The 19,918-nt window shown below is 36.1% G+C and overlaps 1 protein-coding gene across 1 annotated transcript in view; it reads right to left on the bottom strand.

The window, feature by feature from the left end:
- Positions 1–19,918, bottom strand: part of BTAF1 (B-TFIID TATA-box binding protein associated factor 1) — a 93,168-nt gene that overhangs the window by 14,868 nt on the left and 58,382 nt on the right. Inside the window, exons 18-26 of the mRNA XM_032608293.1 lie at positions 19,577–19,751; positions 18,034–18,237; positions 12,401–12,827; positions 11,246–11,436; positions 9,393–9,546; positions 8,859–8,968; positions 7,279–7,480; positions 5,751–5,899; positions 182–334 (exon numbers count right to left, since the gene is read on the bottom strand). Of these exons, the coding sequence (XP_032464184.1) occupies positions 182–334; positions 5,751–5,899; positions 7,279–7,480; positions 8,859–8,968; positions 9,393–9,546; positions 11,246–11,436; positions 12,401–12,827; positions 18,034–18,237; positions 19,577–19,751 (1,765 nt within the window). The remainder of the gene's footprint in view (positions 1–181; positions 335–5,750; positions 5,900–7,278; positions 7,481–8,858; positions 8,969–9,392; positions 9,547–11,245; positions 11,437–12,400; positions 12,828–18,033; positions 18,238–19,576; positions 19,752–19,918) is intronic.

The following is a 19,918-nucleotide window of genomic DNA, read 5'->3' as shown; positions in this document are numbered from 1 at the left end:
AACAAATTTTTTCTTGTAAAGAACATGTTTACACAGACCAAAAAATCTGTATTTTTACAGGCAATGAGAAATAAATGGGTATAAGACACTAGACAGAAGAACTGAATTAATAAATCAATTTTTAAACTCTTTAAGGCACATTTACAAGGAATAGTCACTATTTATAAGTATAAAACTTTACCTGCTGATATTTTCTGAGTTCAGCATTGATTGGTACTGGAATCTTGTAATTTTCTAATTTTTTCCCATCTAACAATTGCTCCAAAAAGTGTCGTTCCTTGGCTTTCAACTGGATTAATTCTTCTGACATATTTGGAGGGTCTGGAATGCCTGCCTAAAATTGTTTTTTAAAGTGTATTAAAACTATTTGCTACTATTTATTAATTTTTCCATCCTCAGATTATGAAATCATTTCACATCTTATCAAAATACAAATGCAGAGATAACACAATATTGTAAACCAACTATACTTCAATTATAAAGAATACCAAAAATAAAACATATATATGTATATATATATAAATGCAGAGAAAAAAGCAATTCAAAAATAGTATGATTTTAAAGACTGGAAGACAAATATTTAAGAATTTGACAGGTATTAAAAGTGCTATAATGAGACTACTAAATAAACACATTTGAGATATTTTAAAGAACACAACTACAATTTATTTTTTCCAGTACCATGGCATTACTTGATAAAGAGGCAAATAAAATTGTACAGTTTATTTTAAGTGAAATCCTGTTACTGGAGCTTCTCAATTTTAGTGTTATGATACCCCAGGGTATTGGTTCTCAAAATGTGGTCTGCAGACCCCTCAGGATTTCTAAGACCTTTTCAAAGGGTTATTGACGTCAACTATTTCATAACAAAAGAAAGACTACTTTTTTCACTGTGTTGACATTTGTTCTGATGCACAAAAATAATGGGCAAAACTGCTTGTGCCTCAGAAAGAATCAAGGCAATGTCACCAAGTGTACTGGTAGTCACTGTAGTATTCCTCACAGCCATCCACCAGCTTTTTTTTTTTTAATATATATTTTTTTTTTGCTGTAGGTTTTTTTTTTTACATCTTTATTGAAGTATAATTGCTTTACAATGGTGTGTTAGTTTCTGCTTTATAACGAAGTGAATCAGTTATACATATACATATGTTCCCATATCTCTTCCCTCTTACGTCTCCCTCCCTCCCTCCCTCCCTATCCCACCCCTCTAGGTGGTCAACACCAGCTTTTTTTTAAAGGTGGTTTCACTTAAGAATGTCCTTGGGGGCTTCCCTGGTGGCGCAGTGGTTGAGAGTCCGCCTGCCAATGTGGGGGACATGGGTTCGTGCCCCGGTCCGGGAAGATCCCACATGCCACGGAGCGGCTGGGCCCGTGAGCCATGGCTGCTGAGCCTGCACATCCGGAGCCTGTGCTCCGCAACGGGAGAGGCCACAACAGTGAGAGGCCCGCGTATCACAAAAAAAAAAGAAAAAAGAAAAAAAAAGAAATGTAAAGTGAAAGTTAAGAAATGTAAAATTCTCAGAAAAGAACTTCAATTAAATTCAATTAAAATATATGTTCCTTATAATACCAGAAATAGTATCAGGAGTGAGGTGTATACACTGAGTCTTAAGATGATTGCATGTTATATTTTCAGAAGGTTTTTTTTTTTTGCTGCGCTGCAGGGCTCGAGGGATCTTAGTTCCCCAACCAGGGATCAAACCTGTGCCCCCTGCAGTGGAAGCGCAGAGTCCTAACCACTGGACTGCCAGGGAATTCCCTCAAAAGGTTTTAGAATTAACAACTTTGTCAAGTAAGATAGAAACTAACATTTTAACACATCTAATACCATAATGACAACCATCAAAATGAAGCCTTTCTGCACAGTGCTTTATAAGTAAGAAATCTTCAAACATTTATCCTCATGGACCTTTTAATAAATGACCACCAGATATAAGGCCATACAATAGGGACATTTCCTAACAACGATTAGGATTCATAAATACTGTTTAGTGCCAGGAACCCTTCCTTTGAGTATCTTCCTCACCCCAATTCCTATAAAAGCAGCAAGAGTTACTAATAGTGCAAGGAATTAAAGCTTCTATCAAAACCACTGGTTTATATTCTCTGAATCCTTGACTGAAAAGTACATGATTCTTCCTATGAAGATGGGGCAGAGCAAATCAAGATAAAGTGAAACAGGAATTAACTTGCATGACATTCTTGTTTCTATTGCTGCATCTTCAAACTCATAGCATCTAATCTGCTATTAATCCTATCCAGTGTGTTTTTATTTGTAATTATATCTTTCAACTCAAGAAGTTCAATTTGGGTTGTTCTTATGTCTTCCATTTTGCTCCTTATCACACTCATGCTTTCCCTCTACCTTCTTGAACATATGGAGCATATTTTAATGTCCTTGTATACTAATTCTATTATCTGGGTCATTTCAGGGTCTGCTTCTATTGACTGACTTTTCTCCTGGTTAACTTTTTTTTGGGGGGGCAGGATCTCAGTTCCCTGAGCAGAGATTGAAACCTGGCCATGGCAATGAAAGCCTGGAATCCTAACCACTAGGCCACCAGGGAACTCCCTCTGGTCAATTTTCTGATGGGTGCTAAACGTCGTAAGTTTTACGCTGTTGGGTGCTGAACTTTTGGGGGTTAAACAGTTTTTTCTTTTGGGGATATAGTTAAATTACCTGAAACCAATTTGATCCTTTTCAGGCTTGCTTTTAAGCTTTATTAAGGTGCGTTCAAATCAGTCTTCTGTCAAGGGTTAATTTGGCCCTGCTACTCAGGCAATATACTTCTAAGGACTGTACTCAGTGCCCTATATGGTAGGTCCTCTGACTCAGCTTGGGGGAAATACCTATTCTTGACCCTGTGTGAGCTCTGGGAATTGTTCCACCTACTCCTTTCTGATTTTTCCCCCCAGTCTCAAACATATTCTCATACATATGCACAGATGAATGAATACTCAGCCTTTGTGTGGACCTCTGGAGCTTCCTCTCTGTGCAGCTACTTCCTCTCAGGTACTCTGCCTTGCAAATTCTACCCATCTTGTCCTCTCTGCACTCTGACTCTGCTAGCCTCTGTTTAGGTTTCACTTCCCTGTCCTATGGTCTGGAAACTCACTCCAGGCAGTAAGCTAGGGCATTTCATTTGTTCCCTTGTTGTTCAATGTCTGAAATCCATTGTTTGATTCATTTTGTCTGTTTTTCTAAGTTAAGGTAGGAGGATAAATCTGTTTTATCATGGCTGGAAGCAAAATATGCATCACATCCTTGTAATTTTCACATCTATCAAAGGGAATCTTATCAATCTTTTCTCAATCTCTAAAGTTCAAAATCTCTTTTCTTTGCCAACTTGTTATCAAGTACTGTTATTCTCCCTTAAAAAAAAAGTAGTTTAAAAAAAAAAAAAAAAAAGTAGTTTAGACTCTTTATCACCTCACAGTGGATCTGGGCTCTGGGGGCACTTACATTCTAATCCACATTCAAACAGCTATTAAACTGATTTTCCTAAAACACTGCTTTCATCATCTACTCCTTTGCTCAAAGAACACATGATGGTTTCTCATCACTCATTGATTTCAATGCCAAAAAAGACCAAGGGGACAAAGCATAATCAACTTAGTTCACAGATAAGATGATGCAAGGCCCAAAAGTTAAAGGATATGAATAAGACCTAGGAAGCAGAGGATGGAAACAATTCAGGAAATGTCACTTGGGTCTTTTGATACAGTAGTCTAGTATTTTTTTAGTCACGGTGGTTATTTTAACATATTGTGGAAAAAATATTCATGCAGAGAAATATATAAACAAATGTACAGATCAATAAATTAGAAAACAAACAGCTCTCTAACTACTGCCTGATTAAGAAAAACAGCCCTGCCATCATCCTACAAGATCCTGTGAGCTCCTTCCCAGTGATAACCCACTCTCCTTTCCTCAAGAGGTAATCATTTTACTGACTTTTCATGGCAGTTTCTTTTTTACCTTTCTTTATACCTTTATCACCTAGGTATGCATCCCATGTACTTTTGCCTATTTTTGAACGTCATAAAAATAGAATCTTACGTTAAGGATTCACTAATTGTCGTATGTATCTGTACTTTGTTCGTTCTTATTGCAGTATAATAATCCACAGTTAACATATCTACTCTACAGATAATGAGTAGCTGAGTGGTTTTAGACTACTATAAATAATGGTATAAATAGTATTCTTGAAGGTGTGTCTTGGATGTATTCTGAATTTCTCTAGGATATATACCTAGCATAGATTTGATGGGTCATTGGGATGGGAATCTTCAACTTTACCAGATATAGCCAATTTTTTTTTTTTTTCAGAGAGGCTATCATCCAACTTACGCTTGTATTTTGCTGGTGGAAATATAAAATGGTAGAGTTACTCTGGGTAAAATAGTTTGGCAGTTTCTTAAAAAGTTAAACATGATATGATCCAGTAATTCCACTCCTAAATATCTGCTCAAAAGAAATAAAAGCAGGGACTTCTCTGGCGGCCCAGTGGTTAAGAATCCATGTTCTGGGGCTTCCCTGGTGACGCTGTGGTTAAGAATACACCTGTCAATGCAGGGGACATAGGTTCGAGCCCTGGACCAGGGAGATCCCACATGCTGCAGAGGAACTAAGCCCGTGCACCACAACTACTTAGCCTGTGTGCCACAATTACTGAAGCCTGTGTGCCTACAGCCTGTCCTCTGCAACAAGAGAAGCCACTGCAACGAGAAGCCCGTGCGCCACAACGAAGAGTAGCCCCTCGCTCGCCGCAACTAAAGAAAGCCTGCGCGCAGCAACAAAGACCCAACGCAGCCAAAAATAAATTAATTAATTAAAGGAAAGAAATAAAAGCATACATCCACACAAAGACTTTATAAGTGCATAAAGTGCACATTCATAGCAGCATTACTCATAATAGCCAAAAGCTGGTAATAAGCCAAATGTCCATCAACTGGTGAATGGATAAACAAAATGTGGTGTCTCCATAAAATAGAGTATTATTTGGCCAGTAATACTCTAAACACACCCAAAAGGATAATACATCCAAAAGGAGCTACTGACATACTACAACACGGATGAACTGCATATATACTTACTTCCTGAATTACAAAAATCCCATAAAAATATATAAGTGGCTAAGTGGAAGGGTCCTGGCTTTTCCCTTGCTTCAAGGCACTTCTATTTCCCCCATTGGCCACATATATTATTTCTGTAGCATGAATATACTCCAAAATTCTCCAACTTCAGCCTTCTAGTCTGCTTTCTCCATAATCCAACAGAGACATCATTTGCTTTTTACACTTTCAATTACTATCTTTCAAATTTACCTTTCACGTAAACTTCAGAACAGAATCTTTACATAGATGTTACCAGGGATACTTAGGAACAATTCTATTTCTAGAAGAGCATCATTGAATTATCATTCTTTTAGGAACCATAGTTTTTGTTTGTTTTTTAAATTTTTGGCCGTGTCGTGTGGCATGTGGGATCCTAGTTCCCTGATTGAACCCGTGCCCCCTGCAGTGGGGTCTTAACCACTAGACTGCCAGGGAAGTCCCAGAACCATAGTTTTATGTAAAACACTGTGTTAAAAAAAAATTACCCATTAAAGCATAAAATTCTTAACACTTATAACATAAACATATTCAAATCTTTTTTTAAACCTGACATGTTCTTTAAAAAGGGTTACAATTACTATGAAGTTACTGAAAACATTAAGTCCATAAACCAAGAATCTTCAACTTACCTCAAGTGGCATGAGTCTAATTAGTGTTGCAAAGCACTGTGTAGCCATGAATCTTACACTGTCCGTCTGATCACTCATTCTTCCCAACACAGGCACGACTAAAAGGACAATATATGGAACAATACCAACATCCAGTTGTTCCATTACACCTGAGTAAGTTATTAAGGAAATTTCCAACTGGTTCCAAGGTAGATGTTTTCACAAACTAAGACCATGACTTCTAAAACAGTTCCTCATTTTCTCACCTGTATTATGAAGAACTGACTGTCCCTCAAGGTCTATGATTCAACTATAACAGCATTTGTACAATGTTACTCCTTTGTGAACATTATGTAACTTTCTCATGATTAAGAAGATAAAATGATGTTTTTCACCTGAGGAAGGCTGGAGGTAACTTTATTAATAAGACTTTTTTCCATAGAGAAATTCCTACAAGTTTCTAGAATTCCCATACCAAAATTGAGTTACAATTGCAAGCAAGGGAGCACAACTCAGCGTCAAAGATTAATTCCAAATTTCCCACCAACATCTCAACAATCTTAAACTGGACATAGCAGGCCCAGTGAGTTCAGTCCTCCTGTAATCTTTAGCATTTCTGAGCCAGAGTTTCTAACTGATTTGATCTCCACCCGTCTTTCTTGCTCTTATACCGAAATATCTTTCGGGTTATTTCGAGAAAAGAATGTCAGTGGATGCCATACCCTTGGTAAAAGCTCGCCTGTAGGGCTTCCCTGGTGGCGCAGTGGTTGAGAGTCTGCCTGCCGATGCAGGGGACGCGGGTTCGTGCCCCGGTCCGGGAAGATCCCACATGCCGTGGAGCGGCTGGGCCCGTGAGCCATGGCCGCTGAGCCTGCGCGTCCAGAGCCTGTGCTCCACAACGGGAGAGGTCTCAACAGTGAGAGGCCCGTGTACCGCAAAAAATGATAATAATAATAAATAAATAAGCTTGCCTGTATATTTCTAGTTATTTAGTATATACTTAGTCATTTTCTACCCAAGTAATGAACAAAGCAAACATAATATGTTTATAAGAACTACCTATATCTGATTAATATTTTAAAAAATTGATTATAAACCAAATAAACAGATTAGTTACTAGATAAATAGTTCATGAGGTACATAAAATTTTTGCCTGTAAAAAGATCTCTTAAAATTAATAGTAATTCTTCAGACTTTCTGTGTGAATATTTTCATAATCAAATGTAAATATATTTATAATGTATTATAATGTAATAAAAATACACTTCAAAATAAAATCTAAAAAAGTAGGTTTCTTTTTGGAACAAGGCAGGTTATGTGCGTATTAGTTTTTGTTCTGTTTTGTTTTGTTTTTGCTGCACTGCGCAGCTTGCGGGATCTTAGTTCTCTGACCAGGGATCAAACCCATGCCCTCAGCAGTGAAAGCATGGAGTCCTAACCACTGGACCACCAGGGAATCCCTGTGCATATTTGAATAAATTTTATTTTAGTCATCCTTAAATAAAATGAATATAATTTCTGAATAGTTTGTCAAAATAAAAAAGGATACAGGCAAGTGCTTCAATTGCACCCTCTTGTTTGATATTGTCATCAATTGCTCCCAGCCATGGAAGAACCTTCTCCAAAAAAATATTCATTGTTTCCATGGTACCTATTTTGCTCATGACGCCTATACAACGAGCAGCCATGTGCCTCACTGCAGTGCTGGGGTACTGAAGGCACATATAAAGATGAGGCAAATGCTGTACCAACTAAAAACAAAAAGTTTAAGATAATCAGAACACTCATTAGGGAATCTACTGTTTAAAATATAACTATAACGGCCCATACTCAGAGGCTCTTAATATTCTAAGTAACTCTAAATCCAAGAATATCTCCAATTACCTCAAAACATTACTGTCAAAACATCCTCAATAAAAATTTAAATCTAAGTTGTTATTATAATGCTTTTAAAAAGAATAGAAAGGAATCTCCCCTGTTCAATATCCTCTTAGGCATCAGGGAACACTCAATTCTTTCCAAAATTAGCAGGGAACGCATCAAAGGGACTTGCAAAAATCTCCTACTAAGGGTGGGAAAATGACACCACACATCATCAGCCCCCTCCCAATATGGCTTAGTTTTAGGTACATACTTTTTTATTCACTGGGTTGAGTGATCTCGATTTTGTTCTGGGCACTATACTTTGGTAGGTATTTTCCACTTTAACTTCCTGGCTTACCAAAGGCAATATGATCACAAGACCACAACATATCCCATTATTAAATGTCTGCTGCATGGAAGCCAGGATTAATGCTCATGAGATCCAGGTACTTGCTCAACAGACTAGCCTTACAGCTCAGCTGAATGCATGCTGTTGATCACGGAGGGTGAGCATATAAAGGATTCTGCCCTTCTTTACTAATGATAAATCCGCAAAATTTAACAAGAATATGCTTTATTACTATATAAACAGAAAAATTTCACTCTTCTCTACTCTCTCCTAGATTCTCCCTCTTATATTAGATGGGAATAGAGAATTGGAGATAGCACCCTTCACAATGTTATAAACTGCAGAGAGCTTCCTATTGCAGTTATACGGAAAGAGTAATACTTTCTTCAATGGAAAAACCAGACAATTAATTCTCTAGTCTATGTTCCTCCTCCCTCTGTTCCAATTTTTTGGTAAGAGATATTTTAACAGTCAAAAAATAAACCCAGGTTCTATCTTTGCCACTGACTAGTTTCATCTCTGAGAGGTAACTTCCTTCTACCATTACATTTATCTTGGAAAGAGGTTTTATTTCATGTACTCTTCCTTTCCTAGACTATATTATTAAGATGGTATAGATGAATAGGGATGCGGCTTTCTTTCCTGTTTACACCTGGCTTCTGTGTCATCAGAGCCCTGTCCCTACTGCCCTGTATTCTAAGCTCCCAGAGTGGGTTTTCTATCATTCATGCACCCAGCTCTGCCTCAAAGCCCATAAGAGTTGAGTTGTCAGGAAAGAAGGAATCTAGATATAGCATATAAAAGAAAATGCAATTATAAGAGATGACATCAAAGTTGCACTTTTCATTCAAGCCTTAAGTCTAATAAGACTACTTGTTTTACTAGGAAAAAAAACTACACTTGCATTAGTTAGTTACCAAGGGATGAAGCTCAGAATCCATTGACACTGCTGCTGTTTCAAAAACTTGCAGAGAATTCACCAGTTCTTGGGCAGGGCCATCTCCCTTTTCCAGGAGGGACTTTCCATCTATTAAAACATATTGATTTAAGTGCATATTACCTTGCAAATAATTCTTTAAAATCTAGAGCCCACAGAAAGTTTTAGCACTCCCCCAGGTACTGTGGGAGAGTCTATTTTGCTTTATAATGTAAAATGAAATACCATGCCCTTAATTTAACTGCTGAGGTACTACACCTAAAGCAACTAAAGATGTTTAACATAATGATCCATTTCAAATATCTGTTTCTAAATATGTAATAGAAAAAGTAAAAAGCAAAAAGTATGCAAAATGACATGAAAATAAATTAAATGTTTGTACCAACCTTCCATTTAAAAACTTACCAGCTGGCCTGGGATAAACAGGTATAGGCATTGTTATTTTATAAGGACATACGTAATGAATATATACTGAAATTTGTTTAAAATGCAACTCGGAAAAATATGTACACACCAAAATTATTTATGTCGATTGTATTCCTCAATGGACCAACCATAGCATCCCAGAGATGTGGTAACTTCACTGTCATTTCACCACCAAAATGCTTCACTATAGTTGTCAAGGCAAATTCAGCTCCTCTCCGTTGTACCAGGTAAGGCTTCTGGGCCTAAAATTCAATGTTAGTTGAAAACGAAATTTGAGAAAAAAGTATAATGCATTTGAAATGTTATTAAGATAATTTAAAAGTCACTACCTAAGAATTCACAGTGTTACCATTAACTAATTAAGCAATTACTGGACATATTTACCATAACTATAAACATTTCTCAATAATTAAACTTACATGGGCATAAAATCCCTAACTAGATTTTCACATCCAAAGTAAAATACTTTCGGGGGGTTGGAGATAAGGAATAGACAAATATGTGCTGTTTCTAGAGACAGTTCTAAGTAACATGTTTTTTTCTTCTCTCCACCCCAAAGAAACAGGTAGAGAGAGGAAAAGGAGATAAAATGATGGGCCCTTATTTATATTTGCTTAAGGGATAGAATATGAGCATCTATTTAATTTAACCACAAGATTAATAACCTCTTACTTATCAGTATTTTTTTTTTTTTTTTTGCAGTACGTGGGCCTCTCTGTTGTGGCCTCTCCCGTTGCGGAGCACAGGCTCCGGACGCGCAGGCTCAGCGGCCACGGCCCACAGCCCCAGCCGCTCCGCAGCATGCGGGATCCTCCTGGACCGGGGCACGAACCCGTGTCCCCTGCATCGGCAGGCGGACTCCCAACCACTGCGCCACCAGGGAAGCCCAGTAATTTAATTATAATTAAATAGAAAAGAAACTGTCCCCCCAGAAAGATACATATATATTTTTAAATGAAGGAACTATGTAAACCATGTAAGTATAGATATTAAAACTACAATAAATTTTTGATTAAAATTATGGGAAGAATATAGATAGTGAAAAAACCTTCATTCACAGAATATTTTAAAAGAAATATACACAATAAGCTAAGATTTTGGTTTAAAAAAAGAAACTTAAAATAGGCCTATACTTTATAGAAATATATTAAACACATGTCTTTTAGCATTGATAGTTTATTGCTGAACTCAGGTTAAGTTCCTATGTCTTGCAACCAAAAGAGCTACCTAGAGCATTCATTCCATTGTTAACAATGTGACTGTAAGATTTTCCAAAACCAAACACTTTTTAAAATCATCTTTAAAGAAGACTGTACTGTAGAATAAGTAGACCAATGAAACAGAATAGAGAGCCCAAGGAGATCCTTATATATACAAAGCATAACATAAAACAGAGGTACCATTATAAACCAGGAAGGAAAAGATTCAACGGTGGGATAAACTGGCTGTTCATGTGGGCAAATAAATTTAGATCCCTACCTCCCTCACATCACATAGTTAATAAATTCCAAGTTGACTAAAAGTCAGATAGGTAAAACTCTGACGTGTATAAACTTATCCTCTGAATATCAACAGCAATTCCTGACACTGATAGGACTGGGAAAAGTTAGCTTTCACTATTACTTAACATCTCTGTAGTCACTGTTATAGGAATTAGTTTATATTCATGAATGACTCTTGTACCCACTACTGAGAAGGTTTCTTGCCTAGGAAGATAATCATCAAGTTAAGCTGGTAAAAATAATAAGAGGCATGAGAAATTTGAAGAAGTTTTCAGTTTTTCTGGACCCTGTTGCTGCAGTACTCCAAAAAGTTATTAGCCCCAGTTCCTTCACTTAAAAATATTAAAATACAATTCTAGAAGCTGATATGACAATTTAGCTCTCAATCTGTAAGATATTTGTTTTAAAATCAGAGTATTCAAAGAAGAAAACTATTTACCTCATCAAGTTCAACAAGGATATTTCCACTACCTCCTGCAGGAAGATCTGCTATTTGAGCTTTTACTGCTTTGGGGGTAGGACCTCGCCTACTTGTGATAGCAAAAGCAGCTTTTTGATGCCTATAGAGTGTAATTATACCCCTGTGCTTGGTGACAGTATGATGCATTCCATCTTTTTCAGAGTTGGATCCTATTAAGGAAAAAGGTTAAATAACTTTTAAAGCATAATATAGGTGACCAAATGTTTCCTGCTCCAAAAGAGATACAACACATTTTAAAATTGTCTTTTAAGCCTCAATTTTTATAGGCCAATAATATTTTCTTTAGACAATGAAGTGGTAACAAAAATCAATAATTTATACCATTGAATGCTTTAATATTTGCATAGGACCATACTTAATACAACCAAATTTGCAGCATCATATTAACAACAAGAAATATTACATGCAAGAACGAAGGTACCTTCAGTTAAAAGTACATTAATTCTTTAAAAATGAATGCTTCCAGGCATAAAAAGAAACATTAAAAAACAATGCAAGTAAGTTTTCTTTTTAAAAAAAAAAAAGTCCATAGTTACCATGAATTCAGAAACACCAACCACTGTAAAATATTGCTGCCTCACATAGCTCTCAGGGACAGGGATGGGGGAATTTAGGACTAAGGTATGTGAAGAAACATTGGTCCTTGAGATTAGCCTACAAAGAGCAGTTACTTTCCATATAAATTTTCTGGATGAAAATAGAAAAGCTGTTTAAGCATTATTTGCTAAAGGTAACAGAGCCCACTTATCTCATAAGACATGTACTAAATTAGAGAAACCAGAATTTTACAGGAAGAACTTTTATTCACCACTGGATATAATTAAGTTTTCTAGCTCTGTTAACAGTAAACCCTATAATTATGGTCTTGAAAGAGAAGTTAAGCGTTAACACCTGTCTCATAGAATTCAGTCATTTTATATATCAGGTCTTTTATGAATAACTTATTTAAGTTAAGAGGTTGTGATTTTATTAGCAATATGTGCAAATTCTCTCAAAATGGGAAAAAGCTCCAACATAAACTGGATTTGTGCTTAAATTATACCTGTAAGTGACTATAAACAAATTTAAATGGTTAATTCTTTCTCTACCCCAAATAAAACTTTAGATATATACCTTTAGAATTTTCCTGGCCACTTTGTGTTGGTACTGGACACGTGACAGAAGGAGTTAGATATGGGTCCACACAAAGTGAGCTACAGAGATTTTTAATAATTTTTGAATTGGGACAGGGCGTCCTTCTTGTGCACTGCTGAAGCAGTTTGGCTATGCACTGAGCCGCGTAGTTCTGCACTAGAGTATTCTCTTCTTTTTTAATTGTCTCCATTAATGGTTTTATAATAGGATTTAATTTCTCCGGAAGTTGCTGCAAGCTTACAACTGCACATGCAGCAAAAGTATGCACTCTCAACTGCAACACCTGCCACTCCTGGTTGGTCTCTGTAACGGTCATTTGGACCTGCTGTCGTTTACTATCTAACTGCTGTAACACTTGAAGATTTAAATCGAAAGATGATGTGACTTCATTAAAAACAGCAGTGACCTATTAAAAAAGAGAAATCAAAAATCATTAAGGACATCAACCCCAAATAGCCTGTAAACTCCTAAAGGGCAGACAACAAACTTTCTGTTTCAATTTTAAGTTCCATGATATCTAGTACTATTTTAGTATTCAGTAAACTAAATAAATGTCTAAAACCTTCCAAGTAAACTTTATTTTATTTTTTATTTATTTATTTTTTTGTGGTACGCGGGCCTCTCACTGTTGTGGCCTCTCCCGTTGTGGAGCACAGGCTCCAGACGCGCAGGCTCAGTGGCCATCGCTCACGGGCCCAGCCGCTCCGTGGCATGTGGGATCCTCCCGGACCGGGGCACGAACCCATGTCCCCTGCATCGGCAGGTGGACTCTCAACCACTGCGCCACCAGGGAAGCCCTAAACTTTATTTTAATCTGACTTAATTTAACATTAGTATTATATTGTTTAAGAAAGACAGTTTCTTGAGAGACTTATTATATCTAATAAGTTTGAGTGAAAAATCACACACAATACCCATATAGTGAAATGAGAACGCTGTAAGCAAATATAAACCAACAGTTAAGAGAGGATGGTACAATAGTCATTAATTATTTAATTACCAAGAGCTGCTTAAAGCTGTAAGACTATGGCATCAGACTACTTTACAAGCCCCATTAAAAGACTGTTCAATACATCTTCTTAAAACAACTTTATGAGATATAACTCACATACAATACACTCATTTAAAGTGTACAATTCAATGGTTTTTATTATATTCAGAGTTGTACAACCATCACTACAATTTTAGAACATTTTCATCACCCCCATGTAACCACTTATCTACTTTCTATCTTTATAGATTTGCCTATTCTGGACATTTCATATAGATGGACTAATATAATGTGTAATCTTTTGTGACTAGATTCTTTCATTTAGCATAATTCTTCCAAGGTTCACTGATGTTGTAGCATGTATAATAACTTCATTCTTTTTTTTGCCAAATGATATTACACTATATGGATATATCAGTTGCATTTTTCCATTCATTAGTTGATGAATGGATGGGTTGGTTCCACCTTTTAGCTATTACGAATAATGTTGCTATGAACGTTTATGTACAAGTTTCTGTGCACACATTTTTTAAATTACCATTTAAAGACTGTGTGATGGATTACACAACAAAAATAGTCTTCTTGTTTGATGGGTAACTGCAATCATAAAGGGGCTCCATAAATCCAATCTGATCAATGTTGGTCAGAAAAGCCTGTAACATTAAAGAACCTACCTTTTTTTTTAATGGAGAACCCAATTTTTCAGACTTAGAAATAATCAATTCCCTTATGGACAAGACTGATAATGCCAACCTCTATTATAAAAAGCAAAATAGGCACACAAATAAGATCTTCTTTTATCATTATAAAATACCAAAGACTTTAAATTGAGCTGTATCTGCTTCATCTTGATCTGTTCTCTACAAAGGAACATGACCACATACCACTTCTAGCTTATACTCTCCACTTTGCTTTGTCTATTTTATGTGTTCAAGCTTTGCATAAGATTATTTGAAACAGGTTTCATTACTAAAAGTTTAAAAACATTGTCCTAAATACACTATGCTTCTGTCAATTTTCAATGATTCTAGGCAACTTAGGAAAAGCTTTCCAATTACCCCAAATTCACTCAACAAATATTTAATGAGCAATACTAAGAGATGAATATCAATGTCTTCATACACTCAAAAAATGTTGAGAATAATGTGGGAGACAGATACGTAAGTAAACAAGACAATGTAACATGAAACTGAGGTAGGTGCAAGTTGCTGTGGTAGCACAAGGATAGCTTAACTCTTCTTAGAGGAGACAAAAGTAGAGAAGGCTTGCCAGAGGCAGTTAACACTTATGCTAGGTTCTTAAACAATGGATAAGTCTGGAGTTATGGGGACATCTTGGCAAACAGAGTGAGGTAGGGAGTGCAAAGTGAGGCACTGTCCAAGGAACTGACAACAGCTTACCACGGCCTGAGCACAGGGCGATGAAGGAATGTCAAGAGATGAACTTGGGATGAGCATAGAGGCTGGAGGGTAGGGAATTTCTGGCAAAGGAAAGAGGAGCTCAGACACCAAAGTGAGAATGAGTGAAGCAAAGAAAGTGAGTGAGGGTGGTGTACTTCTGCAAGAGAATAACTAGGCTTAAGTGGAGGAAGTTTGAGAATAATGAGGAGAAAAGAGATGGGGAATTTAGAGAAGGTGTTGAAAGTAAGAAAAAAACTAAAATCAAGGAAAAAGAAAATAATGTTTTTAAGTAGGGGAGGAATGTGTTCAGAGTGGCACTAAGAATTTCATTAGTGTGGCACAGCAAGCAGGATGGAATGAACCAGAGACTGCCTGGAGCCTTAGAGATGAGTCAGGACCTAGTCATAAAGTACTAAGGCCTTTGACTGGGTTGTGGTGATGGAAACAGAGAAAGGATAAACATATGAAACTTTCTGAAAGGAAATGTTAACAAGATTTGAGACTGTGCTTATAAAGGGTTATTTTCTGTTAAAAAATAAATCCCAATTTTGGTTGTGTTAAGTTTGAAATGATAGTGAGATATCCAAGCAAAAATGCCTAATTGAAGAACATAAAAGATCAAGAGAAGATAGCACAGTACATGGTTAAGAACTAAATTGTGAGAATGGTGACAGACAAAGGAAGACCTTCAGGAAATGCCTATATGTTGCAGGTAAGAATAAAATAGGGATGCAAAGAAAGTTACAAAGAGCAGTGGCTCTTAGCCAAGGCCAAGACTAATCTTTTAAAATTGCTCTTCCCTCAAATATGCTCTTCTAGAGACTCTGATATCCCAGGTCAAAACCACTGGACTAAGGAAGCTGATGAAACAGAATAGGAGTTTCACTGGGGAGTGAGAGGTTTGAATAAGAAAAGCTTTAAGAGTCCATGTAATAGCTTTAGAAAGAAATGTTGTCAGAAACAGTAAGAAGGGAACCCAGACCTTAAAGAAAATTTGAGGTTTTATTCCAGGAAGGCAAAATATGGGGGAGGGGAGGCAAAAAGGAGAAATTATAGAAAAACAACAATCAGAAAAACTCAGAAAAAAAATTGAAGCAATTTTAGCTTTTTTTCACAGGTGAGAACAAAAAAAATTTCAACTATATTATTTTTTTCAATAAGAAAGGGGGATAAGAAATGAAGCATGCTCTTTCACAGCAATCAACACAAGTGAAGCAGCTGAGTTTCTGGTTCTTGAACTCATAAAAGGAAGAACTCATTTACACCACCTAACCTCAAAGACTTACTAAGTACAAAGATACAGTAATCAAGACACTGGTGCTAGCATAACAGACAAATAGACTGAACAAATAGAGCCCATATACAGACACACATTTACATTTCAATTAATTTTTGACAAAGGTGCCAAAGAAATTCCATGGCGAAAGAAAAATCTTTTCAATAAATGATGATGGAAAAATTAGGTATCTATATGAAAAACAAAACGCAATCTCTACTTCACACTATATATAAACATAAATATGGATGATTGAACAAAAACTAAAACTACAATGCTTTATAAGAAAATGTGTGTGAATAACTTCACCACTTGGAGATAAAAAAAGGTACCTTAGGTCACAGAACACAATAACCATAAAAGAAAATAACTGATAAACTAGACTTCATCAAACTTAAAAATATCTGCTCATCCAAAGACACCATTAACAAAATGAAAAGGCAAGCCACACAGTGGGAGAAAATATTCGGAAAGCATCTATCTGACAAAGGATTGGTATCCAGGATATATAAAGAACTCCTACAACTCAATAATAAAAAGACAACAGACAAAAGATTTGAACAGACATTTCAGAAAGGAAAATCAACAAACGGCCAATAAGACATAAAAAAGTGTTAAACATATTAGTCATCAAGGAAACACAAGTTAAAACCACAATGACACTATCACACAACCACCAGAAAGGCAAAACTTACAAGGAGTGACCATCATCAAATGTTGGTGATGATGCAGAGCAACCAGAACTCTCATATATTGCTGATTAGAAGGTAAAATGATACAGCCACTTTGGGAGAAGTGCAATTTTTTATAAAACTAAATAAACACCTCACCCTATGACCCAGCAATTCCACTCCTATGTATTTACCCAAGAGAAATGAAAATATGTCTTTAAAAAACTTGTACAAAAATGTTTATAGCAGCTCTGAGCTAAGAACTTGGAGTAGCCCAAATGTTCATCAAGCAGAGAAGGGCTTACACTAGTTGTGGTATATTTATACAATGAAAGAAAACTCAGCAATAGAAAAGAATGAATTAGTGATACATATAACAACATGTATTATTTTACAAAACATCGTGCTGAAAAAGATCCTTACACCAAACAGCACAGAGTGTATGATTCCATGTATATGAAATTCTAGAACAGGCAAAAGTAATCTATGGTGAAGGTAAAACCAGAACAATGGTTATTTGAGGGCAGGGGATTGACTGGGAAGTGTTATGGCACTGTCTGTATCTTGATAGAGGTTTGGGTTTCACAGGTATTTGCTTCTGTTAAAATTTATCATATGTTCCACTGGAGATTTGTACAATCCATAGTACATAAGTTTTACCTCAAAGAAGAACAAAAAAACGTAACTCAATTTTAGTTAATGACACAAAAAAAGAGAAAAAAACATAAAAACTGAATTTTAGTTTAAGTGTACTGATATCTGTCTGTAACTTACTTAAAAATGCACCAAAAATTAATGGTTGAATAGAGGGGTAGAGAGTTGCATATATATGTGATAAAGCAAATTTAGTAAAATGTTAACTGTGTAATCTAGTTGGTAGGTATATGAGACTTCATTGTGTAATTCTCTTATGTTTGAATATTTTCATTGTAAGTTGGCAAAAGGGGGGGGAAGTACTCAAGAACTTAGAGAATCAATTTTTTCTATACTCTGCCAGTCTTAAGCAAAACTGAGAAGTGACAAAAATGTAACAGTTTTTTCTAATAAAGGTATATTGGTTTGTCAAAGCAGAGATTAAAAAAAAAATCCCTTCCCCATTCTCTTATTTCAAGGAAAGTCAATACAATGAAATAACCTTTCTAAAGGGTAGTGATGACAGGCTACCAAGCCATAAATAGATTCAACAAATTAGTGTTTTTGTGGTAAACATGACATGACAAAGTTCTTATCCTTATTTCATGCTCTAAAATTAAGAAGGTTACTTCTTTACTCACCAGGTCATTAGCTTGATCAATTGTAAAAACATTGTTGTTTACTCTATTACCAACTTCAATATGTGCATCAGCTAATGATGAAATAAGCTGTTTACACTCATTCTGCATTCGTGTGAATGGAACGGCAATTTCATCATAATATAAATGTTCTGAAAGGATATCAAGTAAACGTGGCTGCACAGCTAGGGTAACAGCTCTACACTCCTAAAATATAACAGACAACAAATATTCAGGGCAAATATGCAAACATAATTCCAGAAATGCATAAATCTTCGCTTGCAAACTACCAAGTCTAAATTTCTATTGATTTTGAACCTATATTCTCTTATCTCCCAGAACAACATAGTTATTAGTTGCACAGAGAAAAGGTATCACACCCAAACTACTCTAAAATTTTAATATGAATGACTATAGCACATGCACATGGAACTATTACAATTCCATTAAACTTTCCACTTAATTACTCTTACTTTATTCTGAATTTATTCCAAGTTTACATATATATTATATACCACAGATTTTAAAATATACAACTGTAAAAAGAAATCAGCCAGAAAAGAACACTTAGCATGCACTAAAAATGTTATTTAAAAACTCATTAGATTTCTTAACAGTTGAACCCACAGCTTCACATGCCATACTGTAGAAATGGATATATAATTTAAAGGCTACTTACCTGCCCCCAAATTTAACTAACCCTTCCCACTCTCTCTGGTTGTTGCCTGCCCCAACCAGAGGGGGAATGACCTCAGTGGTGAGCCATGAGGGGTTCTGTGGGATCTGGGTGATCAGCCTGGGCTTCACAGAGTAAGTCCAGAGAAGCTCTGTGAGGGTCCAGAAACCGAACTGTCAACACTTGCTGCTGAGTCTGAGAGGCACAAAAACACAGCATCACTGCCTCTCCAGCACACCGAGTCCTGCCTAAAAACAGATGAGCCTTGCTTCTTTCCAGAGGCAAAGCTGGGGTTTCAGTTGCAATAGAGCATGGCTCAATTACTTTTAGACACAGCTCTGACAAACTGCTAAGAGGCAGTAACAAGCAGCTCTCACAGCAAGTGCAGACAGTTAAATTTCCAGAATTCCAGTCAATGGAATAAACAAAGCCAGCAGGAAGTTTCTCTGATTTACAGAAGCAAGTCTTACACAAAATCATACGTCTTACTAGAAGTTAAAAATTAAAGGGGCTGTAAGGGAATGGCTTATTTGGAAACATAAAGATTTGGGTTTAAATGTCAAGATTTTATTCTTCCTGTGACCAAAAATCTGCCCTTGCTACTAGTCATAAAAATGGATTTCTATCACTCAAAGCCTCTTATCTTTTGTAGTTCTCAAGTACAAGACTGGGGGTTCTAAGAAAAAAGTCTAGGGTTAAAGGCAAATGAGAAACAATATTGCAATATAATTTGAATACTTTTCTATAAATGTTGGATCTTTATACAGAGAAAATTTTCACTTTTCTGTTTGTAAAATATAATGAAAATAATCCTAACAGCTAAGGAAATTGGTTTAAATTGTCTTCATTTATTTTTGGGCAAAATCTTACCTTCTGTAAAGCAGCCCATTCACAGATTACCAAAGCTACACTAATTCTCTGTAAGGCAGATTTGGAGTTCAAATGGAAGAGTAGTAACTGGCCAAGGGATTCAGCTGGTTTAATTTCTTGGGTTACCACATTTACACCTGGATCACAGATACAACAACAAAGTGCTCCTAACAACCTAAGAGGGAGAAAAAAAGAAGTTACTATAGAATTGCTTGAAGTTTCCCCTATTGAAGCTATAACTTTTCCCAAGGAAGACATAACTCCTATCTTATCTTCATAAAAATATATAAATCTTACTTTTAAAACTTCAAAAAAATTAGAAACTTTTTCTTATGCTTTAAT

This window comes from Phocoena sinus, chromosome 16 (genome assembly GCF_008692025.1).
Source record: "Phocoena sinus isolate mPhoSin1 chromosome 16, mPhoSin1.pri, whole genome shotgun sequence".
Lineage (NCBI taxonomy): Eukaryota > Metazoa > Chordata > Mammalia > Artiodactyla > Phocoenidae > Phocoena > Phocoena sinus.
Note: the sequence above shows the minus strand (reverse complement) of the source record. Positions and strands in the feature narration are given on the sequence as shown.